The sequence below is a fragment of the Anas acuta genome, chromosome 1, assembly GCF_963932015.1.
Source record: "Anas acuta chromosome 1, bAnaAcu1.1, whole genome shotgun sequence".
Taxonomy (NCBI): Eukaryota; Metazoa; Chordata; class Aves; order Anseriformes; family Anatidae; genus Anas; species Anas acuta.
This window is the reverse complement of record NC_088979.1, coordinates 3,885,342-3,898,578: the sequence shown is the minus strand read 5'-3', so window position 1 is coordinate 3,898,578 and position 13,237 is coordinate 3,885,342. Positions and strand designations below refer to the sequence as shown.

The 13,237-nt window shown below is 44.3% G+C and overlaps 1 protein-coding gene across 7 annotated transcripts in view; it reads left to right on the top strand.

The window, feature by feature from the left end:
* Window positions 1-13,237, top strand: part of NARS2 (asparaginyl-tRNA synthetase 2, mitochondrial) — a 45,229-nt gene extending 31,992 nt beyond the window's left edge. For 2 of the 7 annotated variants that reach the window (XM_068653927.1, XM_068654163.1), the window contains 7 exons: window positions 132-230; window positions 651-688; window positions 2,018-2,084; window positions 2,976-3,113; window positions 3,727-3,824; window positions 5,725-5,751; window positions 12,423-13,237. In XM_068653927.1, coding sequence (XP_068510028.1) covers window positions 132-230; window positions 651-688; window positions 2,018-2,084; window positions 2,976-3,113; window positions 3,727-3,824; window positions 5,725-5,751; window positions 12,423-12,567 — 612 coding nt within the window. In that variant the 3' untranslated portion in view covers window positions 12,568-13,237. Of the gene's footprint in view, window positions 1-131; window positions 231-644; window positions 689-2,017; window positions 2,085-2,975; window positions 3,114-3,726; window positions 3,825-5,724; window positions 5,752-7,249; window positions 7,613-7,827; window positions 7,880-12,422 lie in introns of all 7 variants that reach the window. The other 5 variants (XM_068653846.1, XM_068654082.1, XR_011088602.1 and 2 more) reach the window with 4 other exon arrangements.

The window sequence follows — 13,237 nt, the reverse complement described above, 5'->3', positions numbered from 1 at the left end:
GCTCTTTTTATGCAGTCTGACCATGCAAAAGCTCCTTTTGTACCCTTTGGCTGATGTGCACCGCGTTTTATTTATAGTCTGGGACATCTAAGCAGTGTTAATTTTTTGTGCCCTTCTGTTTTCTCTATTAGGTTATGGAAGATCTTTTCAAGACGGCAACAAGCACCGTGTTCTCCAGATGTCCTCGTGACGTGGAGCTTTTTCATAAATACGTAGCTCCTGCCCAGAAGGTAATAAATGGGACAGGAAAGAGCTGCGACCCTTCTATGCATTTTGGGAGCTCTTGGAAATAGGGGAGTTTAATTTATTTTTTGTTTAATTGTTCTCCTGTGTTAATGAACTGTGAAGAGCCAGGAGTTGGCCTGAGCTGAAGTTATTTTTCAGGCCAGTGTAGAGAGGGTACACAACTTGCTATAACATCTGTGGCAAAGCCGCAGTTGTGTCATCACCTACTGGCCTCCGAATCCTCAGCTCCAAAATGAACTTCCCTTTTAGCACTGCATGGCTTGGAGTGGATTTTGACCCTTATCTAGAGCACAACGCAGACCCACAAATCAAAACATAGAGGGGGGTGACTTCTCTCTGCTTCTTCTGTGCCCCTGAACCCGTAGGAGTTGCTTTACGCTTTTGTTTTTCTTGTTTTGACCAAGGGCAGGTTGGAACAAATGCTGAAGAACAAATTCGTCACGTAAGTACTTCAATTTCAAAATGATCTGGAAGAGGGCATTTGGGGAAGGGGTTCCTATTTTCTCTATCTTCTTTTTCTGCCCCAACTCGGTGCCTGCTGGGTTAGCATAAGGTCTCCTCGAGAGCACGAACCGAAATTCCTTCTGTTCTGTTTGCCAGTCCTCCTGTCACCTCTGCATGAGACCAGCGTCTGGGTCTGCCATCCTTTCGCTTTTGCTTGCCTAGACAAGATCCTCTTTCTGCTAGGGTGTCCTCCTTTCACATGCACCTGACGAGTGGTTTGCTCACAGTGGTTTGCTCCTTGGTTTCAGCTTTGGTGCTCTGCCCTCCTTCACATTTTCTCTCCAACATATCCCCTTTTCTGCAAATACTTTTGATGTTTAAAAAGGCCAGCTGATTTTTTATTCCCAATCACTTGTGCAACTCCTTTTTTTGTTTTGCTCTATGCTAAAGAACGGAAGAATTTTGATTTCCTTCCATGCCCCCCTAAAATACCTCCTCCAGAGGTATTCCTGATGTATTTCCTCCAGAAGCCTTCCATGGACGTAAAGAGCTCGTGCCCTTCAGGGAATTTGTTTTATAATTGCATTTGGCTAACGATACAGAGAGATGAAATTACCACGAGCAAGTTGCTCTTTCTGTCCGCAGCATTTGCTTGCTATGTGGAAAACTTGTCAGCAAAAGCACCTTCCATCAAGTCTTGATTTCCAGTTACCAAACCTGCAGCATCTCTGACTGCACTTTTTCTGTTTGCTTTGCCACGGTGCTGTTCTCCTGTACTGGTGGAAATCAGTGGAGAAACCGCTTTCAAAGCTGTCAGAGGAGCAGAGAAACGTTGCTGCAAATAAACCTCATGGTATTTGCAAAATAAAACTGAAAGGTTGGAGGTATGAGTTCTTCACGCTCTGCGCTGTTATTTTTGCCTCCTAACACCGTGCTGAACGATGGAGTTGCGTTGTTGGAACTGTGCCAGTGAAGACAGGTTTCTTTAATAAATAAAAAAAAATCAAAGTTGTATGAAGAGGTTCTGTGCAAAACTCCCTTCCGACTGAAATGCAGCATTGCAATAACGCAGAAGTGGCTTGAGAGCTTAGCACTTCCTGCATGTAGCTGAAGCACAGGAAGGCACGGAGTGCTTGCCATATAAAATGTAAGCTTTTGGTTTCCATCCAAAGCATTATTGGGAAGTCTGACATCACGGCACAAGTTGGCATGGCCAGGGGGAAATGCCTCCTTCATTTTCCAGTGCAACGCTTGGCCAGAAAACTTTCTTGTTATTCCTTTCACAGTTATCTCAAAGATTCTTTTTTTTTTTTTTTTTGTCTTGTAGAATTTCCTACAACGAAGCGGTGGAAATTTTGAAGCAAGCTTCTCAAACTTTTGCTTTTAAGCCAGAGGTAGGTGGTTGCCTGGCGGCTTCTCCCTGTGCCTGTTTTTGCACACACCCTGAAAAACTTTACGGGTCTCAGGGAAGCCTCCTTTCTCTCTTTCTGTATCCGAGTAGTGCTGAGTGTGTTGTGGTGTTGTCTGCTGTCATCATTCTTCAGTCATCTTCAAATAAGGGAATGATATTTAGCTAGCACCAAAAGTTTGACAAGTTTTAATAAGCCAAAACCATGTCAAAATATCATAAAACCTACATGGAGGTAAAGGGATGCCTTTGCTTTTCCAAAGGATAATTGTTACCTGGGAAAGAGAATCACCTGATTCCCTTTTCTCGTCAAAAGCCCCAGAATTTGTAACATCACTAGAAGAAAGCAGGAGAAGCAAAGGGCATTGCAGATGGCCAGGTTTTCCAGTAGGAAAGAACTGGTTGGTAGGGTGCTGGGTTTTCCTAAGTGAGGATTAAAGTAGCTTGTAACAGGACACAGCAAGGAGAGAGCGGTCATCCTAGCAGAGCTGCTTTCTGTATGCCAAAATAAGGCTGGGGTGCTGGGCTGAGTAAAGCAGTTTGGGACAGCTGCCTATTTCCCTGGAGCGATGTGGAGAGAAGGTTTTGTTTGTTGAGTTTTTTTGGGGGTTGGTTTTTTTTCTGATTTTGTATCAGCTGCAGGGAAGTCTGGCCCTGTTCTGGGAAATTTACCTCTGTCATTTTCATTGCTTTGCTCTGCCTTCAAACCTGTGGAATTCTGTTGTCTTAGCAGATTTTCCCCTTGCCCCGTGGGCGCTCAGAGTTACTGCTCGTGGTTTCGTGTGGGTCAAAGCCACGCCTCTCCTCTGCAGGGATTTTGCCGTGTCTCTTACCACAGGCAAAGCGTGACGCCAGGTCCCTTTTCTTGCCTTCACAGTGGGGCTGTGATCTCCAAACGGAACACGAGAAGTACCTGGTGCAGCACTGCGGGGAGGTTCCCGTGTTTGTCATTAACTACCCCTACGACCTCAAACCTTTCTACATGCGGGACAACGAAGACGGACCCCAACGAACAGTGAGTCCACGGGTCACGCTTCCTCCTCCTTTTCAGCTGAGCATGTGCCTTTGACTCTGATAAATGAGGATAGCCTTCTGCTGGGCCTCCACTCAACAAGTCCAAGATGAGATATGATCCTGTCCGGTCTTTTTTCTGTTGTAGAAGATATCCCCAAAGTTGGAGTACCAGGAGGAAGATTCAGGAGTTGGGTAGCGTTAGGTTTTTAGAGCTGCATAAACTCTAAGGAAATCAGATCCTTTGCGTGTTTGCCTCCTCGTGAGCTCCCATTTGTTTTTTTGCACCGCTTACAGATTTTCCTATGTGCACTCCTGTCTCCAGAGTGACCTGATGGCATTCAGTTCACACCACGTGGTGCAAACACCCTCAGCCTGGAACGTGACTGCCCTCGTTTAGGTTTTCTGTAGGCCTGACAGCTTCTGCCATTGTAGGCTTCTCTCCCAGCCTTCTCCTGCCCAAAAGAGACTTTTTGAGCACGTGAAAATACTCACCTCAGGGTCCTGGACTCAATGGGATAATTAAAGTAGCTTTTTTACAAACAACCATCCGGTGTCTGCTGTGCTTCTGCTGTGGACTGAAGGGCATGACTGACGTTATTTTTGTTTCTTTTAAGGTTGCAGCTGTTGACCTCCTCGTACCAGGAATCGGGGAGTTGTGTGGAGGCAGCTTGAGAGAGGAGCGCCTGCCCTTCCTCCAGTCCCGCCTGCAGAGGTACGTGGGTCCTGCAGGTGCCAGGAGGCCCTGCTCTGAAGCACTTCATCTTTGAACCTTTCCTCTGCAGTTTTGGTGGCTGCGAGCTGACTGTGAAGGTGGAAGTTGTCACCCAGAGCTCGGATATTTTTGTTACTGCGTTGTGCAACTGAGGAACTGCAGCTCTGGTCAGAAGCTCCGCTAGCCATGATGCAGCTGGCCTCAGTGGCATCATTTCAGAGAACAGTTTTCTTAGCTAACAGCTTGGTGAGAAGCTTCCCTGGAAGTGGCTGGGAGCTGTTCTGAGTCACGCAGGCTCTTTGACGGTCTCTTTCCTTGCTGTTTTGTTCTGGCTCATGTGACGTGGAGTGATTTTAGGCTAAATTCAGTGTCAGGATATCAGAGCTGCTGTTTAATTAACAATAACTGAGGTTACAGATGGGGTAAATCTCCATGGAAAATCACTCCCTAGATCCCATCTGAGTTTTCCAGAGAACCTTTCATAACTCACAGGAGTCCATTTGTGCCAGTCGTACACTTGCACAGAGCAATTTTGGAGGGGGATTAATCCCAGAGCAACATCATTTGCATGTTGGGACAGAATTTATCACTCAAATCAGCTGCGTGCCCACAGAGATGGATCGAGTCAGCAGAGAAAAGCAAAACCCATTTCAGCATAATGAAAACAACAGACAGGGCGATTAAATCACTGGCATGGTGGTTCTCAGTTTGCAGCGTAGGGTGATATATTCCCTGCAAGGCCTCCCTTTGCTTATTGTTCCTCTCCCTGTGAACTCTCCAGAAGGAGGCACGCTTCATGTGAAGCAATGAGCAGTGTTGCCTGCTGCACTTGACATTTTTGACAGTGAGATCCCAAGTCCCCAGCCCTCCAGGTGTGCAGCTGGAGGAGGGATCCTGGTAAAGGTTAAAGCCAGACTTCTTTGTTTGACAGGGAACACACAGGAAGCGTTTCAGGCTACAAATGGTGTATCTACAGTAACCTTAAAGTACAGCTCTGCACTGAAGATGGAAACACGTGGAAAAATAATCATACTTATTACATTTTTCTCCGTTTTGAGTGCTCAGGATCTGATGTGCTGAGTCAAAATACTTTGTTAATGCCTTTAAATTCTTGAAATTCCTGCAGACCCACCGTAAGTAGAGAGAGAGCTGGGTTCTTGGCTCTTTATGCACACTTCTTACAACAGATCTACAAGTCCTACAGGGACTGCTGCAACGTGCTGAAGATCAGCAAAATGGTCTAATTTTGCTTACAGACGTTCTTGTTTGTGTTGACAGAAGTGGGAAAAAAAAAAAAAAAACATCAACTCTGCTCAGTTTCTGCCAGGACAGGAAAAGAGGGAGGTTGCACTGGTGGCAATTAGGAAAAGCCACGGTTTTATTTAATAGTTTTACCGAAACTATTTTTATTTAATGGCTTTACACGTTATGAAATCCGTGGCATCTTTAGTGGTTTTGTGAACTAAGAAAGGGGAAAATTTGCATCATTCCATAGCCACACATGTGAAGAGATTTATACTCATTTATAAGTAAGTTTGGCTGCATGTAAATTCAGTATTTAGGCCTGTTCTCTCCAGAAATTCACAAGTAGAGTTTATTAATTTGCCTCAATTTAAGAATGTGCAGAAGTTTTTGCATGAAGTTGGGCTCGACCCTGTTTGTTTAGAAACAAACTTGGCATTTTAAGAGGCATGTTGGGAACCTGTTTGAGATGTCTACCAAGTGCCAGAGCTGACAGCCACCGATCATGCCTTCCCTTAACTTCCTGCCTTTCCTTTTTGGACTGAGTTTCATCACGAGAGCCTCCCTTAACCTCGTAGTATCATCTTCCAGGCAAGTGATGCTCCTGACAATCTGTTGTGTTCTTTTACTTACGAGGCTTTTTCTTTTTGTTCCACAGATTAGGACTTGCAGATACCTACCAATGGTAAGACAATATCTTGGTCTGTAAGCTATATTTCTTCTTCTGAGGTTCTTAAAACAAGTGTTTCTTTTACATATATATGTATTTATTTATTTATTTATTGGCTCTGTTCTTGAGGGGGACATTTCTTGGCCCAGTCCAGTCTAAATGGAACAGGCAGTTCATTTAAACAAACTTAATCTGATGCTACACAGTTTATCTTCCCAATTTGTCCACGGACAGCACAGGTCATTCCTTTCAGGATGGCACGAAGTGGATTAATTTACAGCTCATCAGCGGTATTAAATCATTAAGCTGTGTTCCAAGCCTCATAGATTCTGTCCACCAGCACACGAGATAAACAGGATGCAGAACCACAAGCAATTTGTGACCTTTAACAGCTCCATGAATAACTCCTTTTACAATTGACAGGGCAATTGGGTCGAAAAACCTTCCCTAACAAATCCATGGAAGCAATTAAAACTGTCCTGCTAAGGAGGCTGAACAACCTTTGAATTAACAGCGTAGCCTATTAAAATGCCAAGATTTTAGTGCCCCTCTTGACAAGTGTTTCTTGGTACGTACTTGGTCAAAGCTCCTGAGAGGATGATACTGCAGAGAATTTTAAATTTAGAAGAGTGCATCCAAACACTCCTCGGTATTTGGAGTGCTCATTAGGGAGAATGCCTTGGGAAAAGCAGTAGTAGGAGATTCTTCCACTCTCCTCCTCCCACAGTATGAAATCACTTGGGAAGTGCTCAGTGCCTGTCAGTCCTTTACATCATCCATTTGCAAATAGGGTGAATGAAGGGTCTTCCTTTATTATTTGCATTCATGGGTCAGAATGCACCATATCAACTCATCAAACCCAGAGCATAGGGTGAAGGTTTCTTTCTGGAATGTCTTTCAGCCCATAGCTTCTGTTTGCAGGAAATATTTTTAGGTAGGCTTTACAGTTTAACTGTCCGTGTTCTCAGGTAAAATTGCTGGTAGAGAGCTGTTAACATGTCCAGTGAGCCTGTGTAAGGTGTAGGAGTCAAGCTGAATCCTTTTAGCATGCTCTGCTTCTTAGTTGTCCCCTTGGAGCTTATATAAAATACTCAGAACAATCCCAGGACTCTGGGTGGTACATAGGATGGTTGTTTTTTTCCTAACCCTGCCCAGCACCCGATACACTATGACTAGAGGAGCATAGTCAGCAACTCCAACGTACGTAGGTAATTAAATATTGGGTCTGCTGGAGAGGGAAGGATTGTCCTGACCAAGGATAATCAGTTGTGTGGTCAGGATTTGAGATACAGCCTGAGAAAGCTTGGTGCTCAGTAGCAGGGAGCCTCTCAGCACTAAAACAGCTCAGCCCTGCCTTATGCCTCCTGCAAAGAGAAGACCAAGACATTGCCCATCTCCCATTTTCAGTTTCATGTCGTGTAGCAGTGACATTTTGCAAACTCTTTCCTCCTGTAATCTCATTTTGGAGATTCTCTGCTCCCCTTTTCCCTCCACGCCATTGCGGATGATGCAGCTTCCCAGAGAAGACTGAAACTGATTGAAGAGCCTTGCCGTAGCAGAGCCTGGTGTGCTAGGAAGGCGCAGGAGATCTGTGGTTCCTACTGGCCTCTCGTTCCAAAATCTGCCAGAAAAGAGGTCGGTGGTTTGCCAGCATCTTCTCAGTGAAGGTGGCAGGAGAGACTGAAATTAATTTCCTCCATTTCTGTGATTGAATTCAGTCTCCAAAGCTGGCACACAAACCCTTCTGGGAGCAGCTGAATCATTCCTTTTGAAGTGCAATATTTGCTAACTCCTGAATGGGCTGTGCAAGATGTGGTCCCTTCTGAAATCCCCCGTATAGTGCCATATCTCGGTTTCTGCCTGTTTTCTTCTTTGAGTAAGCACGAGGATATTTTGGGACATGCTGCTTCTATTCGTGGCTTCAAGACTTCCTTGCTGGTGGGGGAATCATCGGTCAAAGAGGCATCCGATGATTTGTGGTGCTTCTGCCCCTCCCTGTCTTCTAGAAAGCTTTTCAAAAAAGTAGATAAATGAATATAGCCAAACTCCTCTGAATCTTCCTCAGTTCAGGACATCTTTCCTGTTGCACAGGTTTCTTTCTGTAAAGAATATGAGCTGGGGAAGTATCCGGTTTGGCTTCACAGTAACTATCTTGTTTTCACATTCTTCAGGCTCCAAGTGCCAACTTTGCATGAGCAATAACAAAACTTTAATTTTTTGTAATGAACATGTCCCCAAAGCAGCATGAGCAGCGTTTCATGTGGTCTTTCTACATAAAAGCACCAGTTTCCTTGGACATAGCACCGGGGCAGATGTTACCTGCTATCTTAGGATGGATATTACTGTGCCATCCTGGCCTTGCTCCTGCCCTAGATGGTGAATATTGAGCTTCAATCTTCTTGGCCTTCTTATTTACAGTTGTCTTTGATGCTTGAATGATCTCAGAGGTCTTTTCCACCCCTAATGATTCTGTGACTCTAATGTCAGAGCGTTCTGTCGGGCTCTTCTGTGGCAAGGTAGAAAGGAGAGGGCTTAAGAAACAGCAGCACTGGTGAGCTGCTTCGGATCAATAGGCAGTCACAGCATTCATATCCTCCTTGAACCTCCTTCAGAGCACAAAGAAAGCAGGTAAAACCATCAATCTCTTTTGAAGAAGCCTGACCCTCTTGTTGCTGCTCTGATGAGAACGCAGAAGCGCTGGAAGATTGCTGGAAAATTCCCAAAAAGTTGTAGCAGAGCAGAAGTTGTACGAAACCAAAGACAGCATTTTACCCAGCATCAAAACCTGTTGGTACTCTGCATGCTCAGTACCTGAAACATTTAACCAAATGGTCCTGCAAATGTCATCTCATGTCACTAGCAGTCTTTCATTACCCATATATTTTCCTTATTTTTTTCTTCCAGTAGGATATTTTGCTTCGTGGACTGCAGTGTTTTTGTTCTTTCGGCTGTGCTTTTTTTCTAGCTGGCTGCGGAGGCTTCAGTATAACAAGACAGTTACATAAAAGATGAAGGTGGTATTTGTTTTGAAAGGAGACCGAAAAGAATACATTCTGCTTTACAAATGGTCCCTAGGAGAGTGCTGTTCTTCATAGGGCCTTGCTGTGCAGCGCAGGATTTCACGATGATGGTGAAAGGATATAGGTTTTTAAAGGGATGAAAGGGAATGCTTTTCTAGGGAATGCTTTGCTAACTTGCCACATAACAAGCTCGTGGAATTCGCTGCCAGGGGATGTTGTTGCAGCACATATTTTAGTAAATTTCAAATCTCAGAAGAGCAACCAGCCCTCTGGGTCCTGAACATGAACTCAGGGGCTAGCTGCGGTCACATAAACTTATTTCCCCCATAGAATGTTGTTGCACGGCCCCCCAGTTGCCAGTGAGGGGCTCATCCCTCCTCATAAGTATGAGGCACTGGGAGAAACAGCTAGATTAGTTCATGGCTGGTTTTGAGGTGAGAAACATCCAGTGTCTGGAGATTATTGAATGAAGGAAACCTCGGGGAACATTTCCCAGCCTAAAGGGATTTTTCTTTTCATCTGCAGGCAGTTACTTTTTTCTTTCATCTGGGAAGAATGGAAAATTTCTCAATTCCTTTGCTTCGTCTAAGCACAGTCATCAGGAAGGATTCACAGGCTTGATCCTCAGCACGTTTAATTCAATGGACTTTTTCTATTAACTTTAATGGGTTTTGTTTCGGTCCTTTTGCCAAAATGGCTTCTCAGAGTGCTTTGAGATCCACAGATGAAAGCCCTGGATAAGCTAGGGTAGAGTTTATTATTATTGTTCATCTGGAAGCAGCTGAATTACTTCATCTCTTTATGATGACTTTGTAAACTCTCTTGCCAGCAGAAGGGAAGAAAAGGTGCTAGGCGTAGCCTCAGCTGTCTTTGCACGGGCCGAGATACGCTCACTGATGTCACCAGCAGTGTTTGTGCTCTTATTTAAATTGCTGCTTGCTGCTAGAGTTGTCACCAGCTGCTTAGCCAGTTCAGCTCAGAACTGCTGAGCTGGGACAGGTTGCTGTGCCACGGGCAGCGCTCAAACCCCTCACGTTTAGGAGGCCGTTCATATTTTACAAGTCACCACCCTCAGCATCAGATTCACCCATCACCTTCCTTGCAAACCCTTGAAAAGTCGCAGAGCAGAGCTCCCTGGAGACAGATCCTGTTTTATAAGTGGAAAACCAAATTCTTACGAATGCAGTCTGCGTGAAGCGGGTTAAGATGAAGATGGCCGTGTGCAGACAAAAAACTTGTGGGCCCCAGGGACCAGACAACAAATATCCCTCTCTTGAGCCTGCTGTTAAGCTTGCAAGTGCAGGCATAACCGTTGTGGGTCAGTGCTAGGAAGAGGTAGGAAGTTCTGCTTTTGGTTTTACTGCTTAGGCAGCAGAGTGGAGGAGGCAGAGCCCCATGGAAAAAATAAAAATAAAAAAAATAATATACGGCTTCCCAAATTTTAACTACTGTTAATGAACTGCAAGAAAAATTAACATTTTCAGCTCTAAAAGTCTTACCACCAAACTCAGTCGGCCACAGCAATGTCTTGCAGGCTTAGCCATTCGTTGGAGAATGTCTTTGTGTTTTGCAAGAGGAGGTGATCAGTGGCATTGCTTTGGCTTCACGCTGTTAAAATGTGGGCTGCAAACCAACAAAACCCTGAAAGGCAAGCAAATACACTTAAATATAAATATGTATCTACGTATGTATAAAAATACAAGCAAAATATATAATTCCTATGTTTTTATGGGTACTTAAGTATTTATTAAGTGTACTTAGGTGTTACTACATTTATTCATGTATTATATAAATGTAATAAATACATAAATAAATACATATTTTTATATGTATTGTCAGTTAACCCTGGTAGGCAGCTAAGCCCCACACAGCCACTTCTTCGTTCCCCCGAAGTGGGATGGGGAAGAGGATCAGAAAGGTAAAAGTGTGAAAACCAGTGAGCTGGGTCAGCTGTCCTGGCTGAGTCCCCTCCCAACTCCTTGTGCTGCCTCCCCCCAGCCTCCTCTTGGGTGGGAGAACCAAAAAGAGACCTTGATGCTGCGTAAGCACTGCTCTGCAATAATTAAAAATAATTAAATAATTAAAATAATTAACACATCAGGGTGTTATCAACACCGTTTTTGTTACAAATCCAGAATGTAGAACCGTAGGAGCTACTGTGACGAAAATGATCCCAGCCAAACCCAGTGCTATCTATTTTATTAAATATATTTAATATATAATTTAATACATAATATTGTAATATATTGTAATTGCATAGTATATAATTATATGATATAGTGTAAGCATATGTAATTCAAGATGCATATTTATATGTATTGTTTGCATATTTATATATTATATTAGTATATAATTATATGCATATTACATATTTAAGAATACTTGGTTATATATTTACATTTAAATTTACTTGCATTTTTAAACTGGGGTGATAAAATATTCATTCAAGATTAGAAGCACGTAATGCACGTGCAGCCACTCAATCCCCAACTAGGGCATTCATATAAAGAATAAAAATTTCGTGGCCCCAGCAGGCTCAGAAGTGGCCCCATAAAAGAAGACACCCACCGAGATGTTGTTCACTCCTGTTAAAATAAAACTGTGGGTGACATTTTATAGCTGCACACATGGTCCTTGTATATCACAGCAGGTGAAATCCAGCAGGGCAATGGGGAGCTCTAAAGAAGAAGCTTCTTAACCCGTATATCATGGGTGCCCCATCCCTGGGGGTGTTCAGGACCAGGTTGGATGGGGTCCTGGGCACCCTGATCTAACGGGAGGTGTCTCTGCCCACGGCAGGGGGTTGGAACTGGATGGGCTTTAAGGTCCCTTCCAACCCGAGCCATTCTCTGACGTTTGGAATATCTGCTTCCAAACCAGGGAGCTGAGTTTTCTGTTGATGACAGGAACTGTTCTCGAAAACGAAATGTCTTGTTCCAGGTCTCATTGTTGGAGAAGGTACGGCCAAGATTTTTTGCTGACTTGTTGGGGGAATAAATGAATCAGCCTGTAAAAGTGATTTGGGGGAAAAAAAAAAAAGGCTATCATCATTACCTTAAAACAAAAGTAAAGGTCTGAAGGAAAATTCAGCAGACAGCAGGACCTGCTTGGGCCAAGAAATAGTCTTCTAAAGAAATTACTGGAAATGACATGATTTAGGCTATTGAAAAGGTGACTCAACAGAAAATGAAAGAATTTATTGTAGGGCAGGTTTCAAAACCAGCATGGCACGGGCTAAACAGCTGCGAGCAGGCGCCTCCATCTCTGTTTTGTGTTGTCAGACCTGGGCTCGTGCCTCTATTCAGGATATTTTACCTGTTAAAACTTCCAGAAGTGCTCTCAGCATGAGCTGTGGTGTTAAAGCCGTGCTTTGTACCCAAATGAGTTCTCATTCCTAAACAAAACAGGCTCTAGCACATCGGCAAGGCGTAGCTCTGCTGGTTTAAATGCTTTTGCACTTGGGGTTTCTGCTAATAAAAGCTCCTCCTGTCAGGGAGCCACACCTCTTCCCACCCCTGGCCTGTCCCGGCTGCGTTGGCAGAAACCCGCAGCGGTTAGGGGCGAGGAGAAGTAATTAAGATGGAAAACAAACCCCTAGATAAAAAGCTCGCTGTAATTACCTCAGCATAAACGCGCTGCAAGTGTAACTGTCTCTTTCCACCGCAGGTACCTAGACCTCCGAAAATTCGGCTCGGTTCCCCACGGAGGCTTCGGGATGGGCTTTGAACGCTACCTGCAGTACATCTTGGGAGTCGACAACATCAAGGACGTGATCCCTTTCCCCAGGTTCCCTCACTCCTGTCTGCTGTAGCTCAGCAGCTGGCTGGAGTAGAGCAAGGTGCTGGTGTCACCACGTGGACGTAACGTGAGCACGGGACAGGGCGTTTTAGTGGGAAACGGAGAGGATTTTTGTATCACGAAGCTCTCCGTGAGCTTAATCCTGGCTTACTGAAAATAATACATGTTCTGGTGAGATTATGGAAGCACAGCTGCGGTTAATGTGAGAGCAGTTCACATCCGTAGTGATTTCGGGGGTGATAATAAATAAATAAACCCCTAACTAAAGGGTTGAGGTTCTCCTGAGACTAGCACGAGTGATGGGAGTACTGAATCAGTATTGTTGGGAGGTAGCGGGGGTTTCATGTGAAATATTAATAAGGAGGTGTGACCTGAGAGGGACGGGGAGCCAGGGCTGCTGTGAGGCTGTAATAGGCTTTAATTAAATGCCTGCACAGCGCTTTGAAGATTTGAGTAGTATAAAATTGCAAAGTATTGTCACGGCTGAGACGCATTTTGCTCTTACGAAATGACAACTGTGCAGCGTGCTTCTCCCCACCCCAAGTTAAAAGCAAATCCTCTTTACCTCAGAAAAAAATCAGGCAGACCTAGCAAGGCAAAACGTCATCCTGGAACTGCGGGAGCGCATCAGGTGGCTGATGGTTGATTTTGTGAATAAAGATGTTCACTGGGTTGTTTTGTAA